The sequence below is a fragment of the Cervus canadensis genome, chromosome 11 (genome assembly GCF_019320065.1).
Source record: "Cervus canadensis isolate Bull #8, Minnesota chromosome 11, ASM1932006v1, whole genome shotgun sequence".
In the NCBI taxonomy this organism is placed as follows: Eukaryota; Metazoa; Chordata; class Mammalia; order Artiodactyla; family Cervidae; genus Cervus; species Cervus canadensis.
This window is the reverse complement of record NC_057396.1, coordinates 44,287,739-44,301,290: the sequence shown is the minus strand read 5'-3', so window position 1 is coordinate 44,301,290 and position 13,552 is coordinate 44,287,739. Positions and strand designations below refer to the sequence as shown.

At 40.7% G+C, this 13,552-nt stretch overlaps 1 protein-coding gene and 1 pseudogene across 1 annotated transcript; both read left to right on the top strand.

The window, feature by feature from the left end:
• Positions 1–5,648: 5,648 nt before the first annotated feature.
• Positions 5,649–6,626, top strand: LOC122449278 (olfactory receptor 51Q1-like). Its single transcript, XM_043480815.1, has one exon. The coding sequence runs from the start codon at positions 5,649–5,651 to the stop codon at positions 6,624–6,626; it is 978 nt and encodes a 325-aa protein (XP_043336750.1).
• Positions 6,627–11,200: 4,574 nt separating this feature from the next.
• Positions 11,201–12,165, top strand: LOC122449277 (annotated as a pseudogene).
• Positions 12,166–13,552: the final 1,387 nt, after the last annotated feature.

Below are 13,552 nucleotides of genomic sequence, written 5' to 3'. Positions count from 1 at the left end.
GACTGTAGCCTACCAGGCTCTTCCATCTATGGGATTCTACAGGCAAGAATACTGGAGTGGGTTGCCATTTCCTTCTCCAGGGGATCTTCCTCACCCAGGGATTAAACCCAGGTCTCCCGCACTGCAGGTAGTCGCTTTACTGTATGAGCCACCAGGGAAAAGCATATTCTAAATAAGCTCACACATAAAACCCTAGGTCAATTATCTCTATATATTTCTTTCTGGGGAAGAAGTAATACAATGTATGTTAAGGTTAATATCTGTAAGAACGTAAGAGGAAAAAAAAAAAATCCATTTTGCCTCTCTGACTTCTGAATCTATCAAGAGATCTGGGATATCTTTCCCCAAATCTAGCTGTATCAAAACTGAGTTTAATCACATTCAACATGACAACATTAAAAATCAGCGCTATTCCAACGTAACAGTCCCTTTCTTACTGTAGTAAGCAAAAGGGAACTGATGGCTGAGGAAAAAAAAAAAAAAATCTGCCAGAGCACAGGCTATGTCTTTTCCACATCACCTCACAAAATCTACACATTTCCATGAGTTGGCTAGTCAGTGGTTGATACATGTTGAACACTCAGTAAAAGTTAACTATTATATTTACTGTAGCTGTTAATTTTCCTGGTTCTGTCCCTTGGGGGCTTAAGTCTCAGAGCACAGTCCTCGTATTCCTATAAGATTCTTTCAGGGGTTTCTTCACCCAGCTCTTACTTTCTAGCCTGGGATCTTCAGGAGCATAAAACCACACTCAGCCAGAGTAGAGAATAAAGGCCACAGAGAACACTGGAGGAACAAGAAAGCACAAACGTGAGTCTGGACATGAGTATTTGAATAGATACCATCATCATTTGTACCTACAATGTTCTTTCCTTTATGCTTCCATAAAGACCATGCATCTCTCTGATTAGCATGTTCTTTACTTAGAATATTTTAGAAAGTATTTCTAATACCTCAGCTATATTAATCAAGTCCGTTAGTACTCAGTACTAGGTTTAAAAAACTTTTGTCCTGACCTCCTGTCTTTTGGTTTATAGTTTAAGTCCTACAAATAATCCCTATTATTTAAAATTTTATTGGTGACCTCTCATTGACCTCAAAAATTCTTCAACAGTTTTACTTCTTTCATTCTATTTCATTTCTAAATGTTTGACTATGTTTCTTTTCCTTTATCAGATTTGTTAGAGGAATTCAGATTACATAGATCCTTACAAACACATAATTTTTGATGCTTATCTTTTTGCTTTTCTAATTGAAAAATTCCTTCATTTAACTCATCTTAATTTTTCCTTTTCCCATACTTTTATTTTGAATTATTTTCTAAATTCATAAGTGTAATGATTTTTGAAGGATTCTTAGTTTGGTATTTATGGGCACTTTATGGGGAGTTTGAGTAGACTCCACAAATACTTCAGTTCAGTTCAGTTCAATTCAGTCGCTCAGTCGTGTCAGGATGGACTGGTTGGATCTCCTTGCAATCCAAAGGACTCTCAAGAGTCTTCTCCAACACCACAGTTCAACAGCATCAATTCTTTGGTGCTCAGCTTTCTTTATACTCCAACTCTCACATCCATACATGACTACTGGGAAAACTATAACCTTGACTAGACAGACCCTTGTTGACAAAGTAATGTCTCTGCTTTTTAATATGCTGTCTAGGTTGGCCATAACTTTCCTTCCAAGGAGTAAGCATCTTTTAATTTCATGGCTGCAGTCACCATATATAGTGATTTTGGAGCTCAGAAAAATAAGGTCAGCCACTGTTTTCCCATCTATTTGCCATGAGTGATGGGACTGGATGCCATGATCTTAGTTTTCTGAATGTTGAGCTTTAAGCCAACTTTTTCACTCTCCTCTTTCACTTTCATCAAGAGGCTCTTTAGTTCCTCTTCACTTTCTGCCATAAGGGTGGTATCATCATCTGCATATCTGTGGTTTTTGATATTTCTCCCGGCAATCTTGATTCCAGCTTGTGCTTCCTCCAGCCCAGCATTTCTCATGATGTACTCTGCATATAGTCCATCCTAAAGGAGATCAGTCCTGGGTGTTCACTGAGAGGACTGATGCTGAGGCTGAAACTCTAGCACTTTGGCCACCTCATGCAAAGAGTTGACTCACTGGAAAAGACCCTGATGCTGGGAGGGATTGGGGGCAGGAGGAGAAGGGGACGACAGAGGATGAGATGGCTGGATGGCATCACCGACTCAATGGGCATGGGTTTGGGTAGACTCCAGGAGTTGGTGATGGACAGGAAGGCCTGGTATGCTGCGATTCATGGGGTCACAAAAAGTCAGACACTACTGAACTGAACTGAACTCTGCATATTAGTTAAATAAGCAGGATGACAATATATAGCCTTGACGTACTCCTTTTCCTATTTGGAAACAGTCTGTTGTTCCATGTCCAGTTCTAACTGTTGCTTCCTGACCTGCATACAGATTTCTCAGGAGGCAGGTCAGGTGGTCTGGTATTCCCATCTCTTTCAGAAAAGAGATCTCTAGTCTTTCCCATTCTATTGTTTCCCTCTATTTCTTTGCATTGATTGCTGAGAAAGGCTTTCTTATCTCTCCTTGCTCTTCTTTGGAACTCTGCATTCAAATGGGTATATGTTTCCTTTCCCCCTTTGCTTTTCCCTTCCCTTCTTTTCACAGCTATTTGTAAGGCCTCCTCAGACAGCCATTTTGCTTTTTTGCATTTCTTTTTCTTGGGGATGGTCTTGATTCCTGGCTCCTATACAATGTCATGAACCTCCGTCCATAGTTCATCAGGCACTCTGTCTATCAGACCTAGTCCCTTAAATCTATTTCTCATTTCCACTGTATAGGCATAAGGGATTTGAATTAGGTCATACTTGAATGGTCTAGTGGTTTTCTCCACTTTCTTCAATTTCAGTCTGAATTTGGCAATAAGGAGTTTATGATCTGAGCCACAGTCATCTCCCGGTCTTGTTTTTGCTGACTGTATAGCGCTTCTCCATCTCTGGCTGCAAAGAATATAATCAATCTGAACGATGAACTCCCCAGGTTGGTAGGTGCCCAATAGGCTACTGGAGATCCGTGGAGAAATAACTCCAGAAAGAATGAAGGGATGGAGCCAAAGCCAAAACAATACCCAGTTGTGGATGGGGCTGGTGATAGAAGCAAGGTTCAATGTTGTAAAGAGCAATATTGCATAGGAACCTGGAATGTTAGGTTCATGAATCAAGGCAAATTGGAAGTGGTCAAACAGGAGATGGCAAGAGTGAACATTGACATTTTAGGAATCAGCAAACTAAGATGGACTGGAATGGGTGAATTTAACTCAGATGACCATATATCTACCACTGTGGGCAGGAATCGCTTAGAAGAAAAGGAGTAGCTATCATAGTAAAAAAAAAAAAGAGAGAGAGAGAGAGTCTGAAATGTAGTACTTGGATGCAATCTCAAAAATGACAGAATGATCTCTGTTCGTTTCCAAAGCAAACCATTCAATATCATGGTAATCCAAGTCTATGCCCCAACCAGTAACACTGAAGAAGGTGAAGTTGAACAGTTTTATGAAGACCTACAAGACCTTCTAGAACTAACACACAAAGAAGATGTCCTTTTCATTATAGGGGACTGGAATGCAAAAGTAGGAAGTCAAGAAACACCTGGAGTAACAGGCAAATTTGGCCTTGGAATACAGACTGAAGCAGGGCAAAGGCTAAAAGAGTTCTGCCAAGAGAACGCACTGGTCATAGCAAACACCCTCTTCCAACAACACAAGAGAAGACTCTACGCATGGACATCACCAGATGGCCGACACTGAAATCAGATTGATTATATTCTTTGCAGCCAAAGATGGAGAAGCTCTTTGCAGCCACAAATACTAGGAACCCATTAAATGCTATGTGTATCTCCTCATAAGAAGGTCCACAGCTTTCCTTCTCAGTACACTTCAAACATTAGTTGTCATTCATTTCCTCAAGTTACATTCACCCTTGTATTTAAAAATAAAATCTCTATTAATCTTCTAGGGACAGTATAGCTTCTGATATAAAATACATGACATATAGAAACTGTCTTCAATTCTTCATATTAATTCACTTCTCAAACCACTTTAATTTAGCTTCTTGTCCCACTGCTCTACAGAAGTGTCTTTCCAAAAGATTACTACTAACATTTACATCCCTAAATTATATAGATACTTTCTAGTAGGTATTTTACTGAATATCTACAAAGCACTAGACTATGGACCACATTCTTTACCTGCTTGGCCTCTGTGACCACCATTTCCCTTGTATTTTACTTACTTCTACTGGCAGTCTTTCACAGTTTCCTTTGGTTTATCTTTTACATCTACCCTATTGCTAAACCTTGCATTTTTATCTAGATCTCACCTCAACCTTCTTCATTTTTCACCCTATCTCTTGCCAAGATGATCACATCAACTTCTGGGTTCTTGGCTACTACCAATATGCCAAAGACTCTGAAAATGCCCAACAAAACTTTTCTGTTTTGTAGGCCTTATATTCATCTACCTAGTTGTCATTTCTCTTGGATAGCGCTCCTACAGACATCAAACTCAACATGCACAAACCAAGCCTGTAATCTTTCCCTGTCTCTTCTTCTAATGTGCCAAATAAAAGTAATTGGGACTATAATCCATGTGGTGGTAGTTTAGTCACTAAGTCGTGTCTGACTCTTGCGACCATACAGTTGCTCAAACTGTTGTTATGGCCACTGTGTTGTGGCCATAATTTATTTTCTCAATAATAGGTCCGTTCAACTGAACAGAAGGAAGTAGTTAGCAGAAGCTTATTTTTCTGTGTGTCAAGTATAAGATTAACTGAAATAAGTCTCTGGATTGGGTTACTAGAAAAGTTATTGGAAATACTGATGAGAGAAGTTTCAGTCAGAAAATGCATATGCATAAGTTTATGTGTGGGCATGTTAAGTCACTACAGTTGTGCCTGACTCTTTGTGACCCTGTGGACCTTAGCCCACTAGGCTCCTCTGTCCATGGGATTCTCCAGGCAAGAATACTGGAGTGGGTTGCTGTTCCCTCCTCCAGGAAATCTTCCCGATCCAGGGATTGAACCTGCATCTCTTATGTCTCCGGCATTGGCAGGCAGATTCTTTACTGCTAGTGCTACTTGGGAAGCCCATGTAAGTTTTGTATGTACATATATATTTATACATGAGCAGGTGGGAGATGTGTGACAAGATTTATAGGAAGAATAAAGCTAAATTTTAGTGTATAGGGTCAGGCATGAAAGTTGAAAAAATAGGCGATTTTATTTTTGAAATTTATTTATTTAAAAAATGTTTATTTAATGGCTGCACTAGATCTTAGTTGTGGCATATTGGATCTTCATTATACTGTGTAGATCTTTAGTTGCAGCATACAAATACTTAGTTGCAACAAGCAGGATCTATTTTCCTGGTCGGGGATCAGAGACCAGTCTCCCACACTGGGATCATGAAATCGTAGCCACTGAACCACCAGGGAAGTCCCCAAAAGGTCCCTGTAAATAAGGATGTAGGGCAGGAAGAACCATGTTCTGTTGTCAGTGCTCTGACTGGTGTATTGCGCCACGGTGTTAGAAGAACAATTCTAGACATATGTTTGGGGTCTGGATTGAATAGAAGATGTGTCAATGGCAGTAACACACTGATGGAATTCTTATGCAAAACACAGAGATTCTGGTTTTGTCTTCATCAAGCATGGCTAACACCACTCAAGACCCCTTCTACTTCATCCTCACGGGCATCCCTGGATTTGAGGCCTACCACATCTGGATCTCCATCCCCTTCTGCTGTCTCTACACCATCTCCATCATGGGAAACACTGCCATTCTCACGGTCATCCGTACAGAGCCATCCCTCGTCCAGCCCATGTACCTGTTCCTCTCAATGCTGGCCCTCACTGACCTGGGTCTCACCCTCAGCACCCTGCCCACAGTCATGCAGCTCCTCTGGTTTAACATTCAGAAGATCAGCTTTGAGGGCTGTTTTTCCCAGTTCTTCTTCCTCCATGCGTTCTCTTTTATGGAATCTTCAGTCTTACTGGCCATGTCCTTTGACCGCTATATGGCCATCTGCCGCCCTCTCCATTATGCCACCATCCTCACCAACAGTGTTGTTAGCAGGATGGGATTAGCCATCCTTTGCCGCTGTGTTCTGGCTGTTCTTCCCTCCCTTTTCCTACTCAAGCGCCTGCCCTTCTGCCACTCCCACCTTCTCTCTCACTCCTACTGCCTCCACCAGGATATGATTCGCCTGGTCTGTGCTGACATCCGAGTCAACAACTGGTATGCTTTTGCGGTGGTTTTGCTCATTATTGTGATGGACCTTCTGCTCATCATGCTTTCCTACACACTCATCCTGAAAAGTATCTTGGGCACAGCCTCATGGACTGAGCGACTGCGGGCCCTCAATAACTGTCTGTCCCACATGCTGGCTGTTCTGGTCCTCTATGTGCCCATGGTTGGGGTATCTATGACCCATCGATTTGCTAAGCATGCCCCCCCTATAGTACATGTTATCATGGCCAATATTTACCTGTTGGCACCTCCAGTGATGAACCCCATCATTTACAGTGTAAAGACTAAGCAGATCCGCCAGGGAATCTTCCATCTACTCTTCCAGAGAAAAATGCATTAAGGACTGGATTTAAGGTATGTGGGAATCATTTTTTACAAAGACGAAGTCAAGAGCAGGGCCAAGTACCATCAAAACTGTAAGCAGCATTGATAGGGGAAAGAACAGCATTGTATAAGAAATTTCTGATGTAAATACAGAGAAATCAAAATTTCTTTTAAATAAATTAAAAGACATGCGTTTTTAAAGCACCTTTTGCCTTTCACTAACCATATGACTTTGAGGAAAAAATATTTAAAACCATAATTCAATATATTATTTTTTTTTTTTGCTTTCTTTACAGTGATGCTGTTTTAAAGCACATAGTATAACACAATATTTTGCTTTATAAACTCTAAATGCTGATTCAGTTCAGTTCAGTCACTCAGTCATGTCCAACTCTTTGCAACCTCAAGAACCAACTCAATAGACATGAGTTTGAGTAAACTCTGGGAGTTGGTGATGGACAGGGAGGCCTGGTATGCTGCAGTCCATGTGGTCGCAGAGAGTCAGACATGACTGAGTGACTGAACTGAACTGAACTGAACTGAACTGAACCACAGCACACCAGGACTCCCTGTCCATCACCAACTCCTGGAGTTCACCCAAACTCATGTCCATTGACTCAGTGATGACATCCAACCATCTCATCATCTGCTGTCCCCTTCTCCTCCTGACCTCAATCTTTCCCAGCATCAGGGTCTTTTCAAATGAGTCAGCTCTTTGCATCAGGTGGCCAAAATATCAGAGTTTCAGCTTCAACATCAGTCCTTCCAATGAACACCCAAGACTGATCTCTTTAAGGATGGACTGGTTCTATCCCCTTGCAGTCCAAGGGACTCTCAAGAGTCTTCTCTAACACCACAGTTCAAAAGCATCAATTCTTTGGTGCTCAGCTTTCTTTATACTCCAACTCTCACATCCATACATGACCACTGGAAAAACCATAGCCTTGACTAGATGGACCTTTGTTGGCAAAGTAATGTCTCTGCTTTTTAATATGCTGTCTAGGTTGATCATAACTGTCCTTCCAAGGAGTAAGTGTCTTTTAATTTCACAGCTGCAATCACCATATGCAGTGATTTTGGAGCCCAGAAAAATAAAGTCAGCCACTGTTTCCACTGTTTCCCAGTCTATTCGCCATGAAGTGATGGGACCGGATGCCAGGATCTTAGTTTTCTGAATGCTAAGCTTTAAGCCAACTTTTTCACTCTCCTCTTTCACTTTCATGAAGAGGCTCTTTAGTTCCTCTTCACTTTCTGCCATAAGGGTGGTGTCATCTGTATATCTGAGGTTATTGATATTTCTCCTGGCAATCTTGATTCCAGCTTGTGCTTCTCCCAGCCAAGCATTTCTCATGATGTACTCTGCATATGAGTTAAATAAGTAGGGTGACAATATACAGCCTTGATGTACTCCTTTTCCTATTTGGAACTAGTTTGTTGTTCCACGTTCAGTTCTAACTGTTCAGTTGCTTCCTGACCTGCATACAGGTTTCTCAAGAGGATGATTACTGTATACTAATTTTTATGAAAGCTGTGAAGTATTCATGCCTTCATAAATAATTACTGAGGCAAATGTCAGCTTTTAATTACATCGAGGTACACATATCAACTCAATTGGAAATAATGAAAGAGAATCTTCATCAACTAGGAAATCAGTGAAGAAAGAGAGTCCATTCTGGATATCAGTGTTACTGGGAAAAAGTACCAAATACCAAAAACCAAAATGAAAGCAACCTGAGAATTTGAGAAAGCGTTGAACAAATTTTTAATGCAGAGTTCACTTAAATTCAATGATAGAAATGGATACAGACACATGGAATTCCTGCTGAAAGAAGATGGCAGACACATGGAGAAGTTATGACAACCATCTCTGAAGACAAGCATAAAAAGAGCTTGAAAAGTGAAAGTGAAGTCGCTCAGTCATTTCTGACTCTTTGTGACCGTATGGACTGTAGCCCTCCAACCTCCTCCTTCCATGGGTCTTTCCAGGCAAGAATACTGGAGTGAGTTGCCATTTTCTTCTCCAGGGGATCTTCCTGATTCAGGGATTGAACTCAGGTCTCCTGCATTGCAGGCAGACTCTTTACTGTCTGAGACACCAGGGAATCCCTAAAAAGAACTTAAGAGTGTGAATGTATAGAAACACTGAGAATTTTTTAAAATTAGACTTGTTTTCTAAGCTGGCTTAAACTGTGTTCCTATTTTGTTGGGTTCCTTTGACTTACCATCATGACTTGTTAATAAGTGAGCAGAGAATATTGTTTAACTTTGTGGAGGCACAGCTGCTTCATTTGTGAATTGTATAAAATATCTCCATGACAAAATTGAATGAATACTAAATAGAAATACTGTGTAAACTGCCTTAGGTTTGTAGGAATATATTTGATGAAGAAACAGGAAGTTAAGATCAAGAAGCACCCTCAATAAGTCTGTAAAGAATACCAATGTGGGGTAAGAAATGAGGGCAGTGATGAGAGAGGATTTGTGTGAATGTTAGAGTGCAGATTTTTCTTAATAAATTGTTATTTTTCTTCCCTTCACTAATCTTATTCTGTGATATTTTTAACTTTTACCTATGTGTATGTATATTGATACATTTAAGATATAGACTCCTTTTCTGTCATATTTTCATAAATGTTTTTGGAAGTTTATTTTAAATTTCATCATTTTCCTGTCATAGAGAATTATTTAACTTTTGTACTAACATTCAGACATCTTTTTCTTGGAATTTTTGTCTATTGCTGTTTAAAGATTCTCCCCAGTGAGAACTGTAATCAATATTTAAATTTTTTTTCTCTAACTTTTGTTAACAATTTACATCTTTATTGATTTGGAATTTGGGTTTGTATACATTGTGAAGTGAGTCTTCAAATAAGTAAATCATAATTGCACAATTTTCCTTTCTCATTAATTTTTTAATTAAAAATTTATTTATTTTATTTTTCGCTATGCTGGGTCTTCATTTCTGTACAAGCCTTTCTGAAGTTGTGGCTAGTGGGGGCTAATCTCTAGTTGTGGTGTGAAGTCTTCCTGCTCTGCAGTGGCTTTTCTTGTTGCAGAGCACAGGCTCTAGGACACATGGGTTTCAGTAGCTGTGGCAGGTGGGCTGATGGGCACAGGTTCAATAGTTGTGACACATGGGCTTAGTTGCTCCAAGGCATGTGAGATCTTCCCAGATCAGGGATCGAACCTGTATCTCCTGTATTGGCAGGTGGATTCTTTACCACTGAGCTACCAGGGAAGCCCTCTAGTTCAGGTTTGATAAAGTTCTCACCATTTACTTATCTTATAAATGTATTAGAAAATTTATCTTAGTATGCCCAGAGAATCACTGCAGGGTGAATGCTCCTGAAAATTGGTGTGCGATATTCCTTTTACCTGTTGCTCACCTGCTGTTCTAACGCTGCCCCAGCTTCAGATTACTTAGAGACCAAAACTTTTTTAAGCCTAATTTTTGACATCCTAAGCAGTTTTCTTCAAGCATAAACATGTAGTTTCAAATCATATTCAACAAGTTGTAAAAACAGAGTATTGAGGTAGTTTCCTGAGTTGTCACTCCACACGGACACCAGAGGCAACAAAGTTCTTACAGGCAGAGCCAACTTTTTCTGCCTGCCCAGTGGGACTCCAGGTCTCACTAAGTCTCTCCATGCAATCCTGAAGGGACTTGCCACACCTCTCCACTGCTAGCCTAGAGATTTTCATAGAGCTTATAATCTCTACTCTGTGAGACAAATGGAGGAAACAGAAGCCACAGGAGGTGAAGATGGAACCACCCAAATAGGAGAAACCACAAATAATATTCCTCTTGTAATGTTGAGGGAAAGGAAGGAGGGGTGATAACTACTGTTAAAGGATGATCTAAACTAACACATGAATCCACTTAGAACAGTGCTGAAATATAGAGACAGCCAGTAAATATGATTATCCTCATCTGAGCTCTACTTTCATTCTTTTCCTCTGTATCCCAACCTTTGCTTCTGGTCCTCTTCTAATGTTGCACACATGAAGTCTATGGTGTCAGATGATATCAACTAACAAGTATAAGAAGACAGATTAGAAATAAGACCTGATCATGATGAAAAATGAACTTACTGCATGATGAAATGAATAAGAAATAGAGGAAGAGTCAGTGATGACTTTAGAATAAGTGAAACAGGTGAGAAGTCTAATAACACTCAAAGAGAATTTCAAAAGGAGATGCTGGGTAAATTAGCTGAGGGCTAGGTCTTACCCAGTTAAGAGTTCATTTTAAGTCTTTGAGAGAATATTAGTGATGTGGTTTGGATAAAAGGAAAATTCCAGGCACTAAGAAGAAAATGGAAATTGAAAACTACAGGCATGAAAAAATCTTAAAGATTTGTTCATGAGTTAATGTGTATAGACTTATCTGGAGAATATGAGTTGTGTGGAAACAGTCTCTGCAGAGACAGGCCAGGAAGAGCTACCGCTGTCTTCCTAAGTTTCCTTAGTAATACTCAACAGCTCTGTATCTTTATTCAGATAGAGTTTAGATCAAACAAGGTAAAGATAAAGATTATTTTTAATGTTTCTGGTTCTCCCGGAGTGAAGAACTTCAACATGAAACTACATTCCTCTATCATGTCCGAGGCGATGAACACCACCCAAGACCCCTTCTACTTCATCCTCACGGGCATCCCTGGATTTGAGGCCTACCACATCTGGATCTCCATCCCCTTCTGCTGTCTCTACACCATCTCCATCATGGGAAACACTGCCATTCTCACGGTCATCCGTACAGAGCCATCCCTCGTCCAGCCCATGTACCTGTTCCTCTCAATGCTGGCCCTCACTGACCTGGGTCTCACCCTCAGCACCCTGCCCACAGTCATGCAGCTCCTCTGGTTTAACATTCAGAAGATCAGCTTTGAGGGCTGTTTTTCCCAGTTCCTCTTCCTCCTTGCATTCTCTGTCATGGAATCTTCAGTCCTACTGGCCATGTCCTTTGACTGCTATGTGGCCATTTGCTGCCACCTTCGTTATGCCACCATCCTCACCAACAGTGTTGTTAGCAGGATGGGATTAGCCATCCTTTGCCGCTGTGTTCTGGCTGCTCTTCCCTCCCTTTTCCTACTCAAACGCCTGCCCTTCTGCCACTCCCACCTTCTCTCTCACTCTTACTGCCTCCACCAGGATATGATTCGCCTGGTCTGTGCTGACATCTGAGTCAACAACTGGTATGCTTTTAAGCTGTGGTTTTGCTCATTATTGTGATGGACCCTCTGCTCATCGTGCTCTCCGACACACTCATCCTGAAAAGTATCTTGGGCACAGCCTCTTGGACTGAGCGACTGCGGGCCCTCAGTAACTGTCTGTACCACATGCTGGCTCTTCTGGTCCTGTATGTGCCCATGGTTGGAGCATCTATGACTCATCAATTTGCCTAGTGTGCCTCTCCTCTGGTGCATGTGATCATGGCCAATATTTACCTGTTAGTGCCTCCAGTGATGAAGCCTATAATTTACAGTGTAAAGACTAAGCGGATCCACCAGGGAGTTTTTCACCTCTTTTCTCAAAGAAGCATGCATTTAGGGTGAAAGACTGATTGCACTTAATTACAAAGAAATTGCAGGCATAGGTCTACAGGGAGAGTATAGTCAAATTTTTTGAATGGAGAGTGTAAAAAAAAAAAAACAAAAACCCATCATATTTTTAAGGGAGTATGACATGATCTTGGATTTAATCAGATTTTTGTTCTGGGAAAAAGTAGCAGCAAACATTCTGTCCAAAAGAGTTGTGGATCTAATTTTATCTGATTCTAGCACATTTATCTGTCAGTGAAATAAGCATCATTGACTGAGTAAAGACCTGCTTAAATTTTTTCTTCCTTTCTGAATATTTTTCTCTCCAGTGGGCTTGGTTAAGTAAATGTGAATGAAAACCTTTGTGTTGCCCCCACCACACATTCTCCTAGGCAGTTCCACTTACTCCAAGTAAACTCCAGTTTTCTGGTTCATATAATGGATAGGTGTGCTCTGAGTTTCTCTTGCAAAAAAATAGTAAATAGTTGAGGGAAGACGGATATTGATCAAGTTATTTGGCTATTGATCCAGGCTATATGGATATTGATCAAGAAATTTCTCAGCTATTCAACTGAGATTACCTAATCTATACTCAGCATGATTTAAGCACACACACAATGAGCAAAGAGCCTAAAGATGGAGGTGGGTATAGTTAGAGCCCCCACCATTGGACTAATGATCCTGCATTGCTAGAGGGCCTTAGTATTTAGGATTAAAACTTCAAGTATGTCTGCAGGTAACATTTATGGGAATATAAATTTATTTTTCTCACTATGATAGGCTTTTTTTTTTTTAACCTTAATGTTCTTAATGTGGTTTAAATTCTTAGAGGCGGTTTCCCTAAGGCATTCTGGACTTTGCACTAGAAAACATTATGATAGAAAGGATGTGACTTTTGGACTTCCCTGGTGGTCCCTGGTATAGAATCTGCCTTCTAATACAGGGGACACAGATTCAAGCCCTGGTCAGGGAACAAACATACCACCAGCTGCAGGGCAACTAAGCCCTTGAACCACAACTAGAGAAGCCTGTGTGATGCAATGATGACCCTGCACAGCCAAAACAAACAAACAAAATAGATGGGGCTTTAATGATCATAAAAAGTTATTTTATGGAAACCAGGTAACCTCTCTCAGAAATATCAGTTTGAAGGGCAGCCATGGGATTTCTCTGGTGGTCCTGCCAGACTCCTCTGTTTATGTGATTCTCCAAGCAACAATACTGGAATGGGTTGCCATGCCCTCCTCCAGGGGATTTTCCTGACCCAGGGATCAAACCCACATCTCTTATGTCTCCTGCATTAGCAGGTGGGTTCTTTACTACTAGCATCACCTGGGAAGTCCATGTAAAAGGCACAGTCTTGCATTACTAATAGGTTCCATAGGTGCTCAGTTTATGTGAA

Bases quoted from the DNA above. Each gene is read 5' to 3' on its own strand.
- LOC122449278 (XM_043480815.1), top strand. From the start codon at position 5,649: ATGCAAAACACAGAGATTCTGGTTTTGTCTTCATCAAGCATGGCTAAC.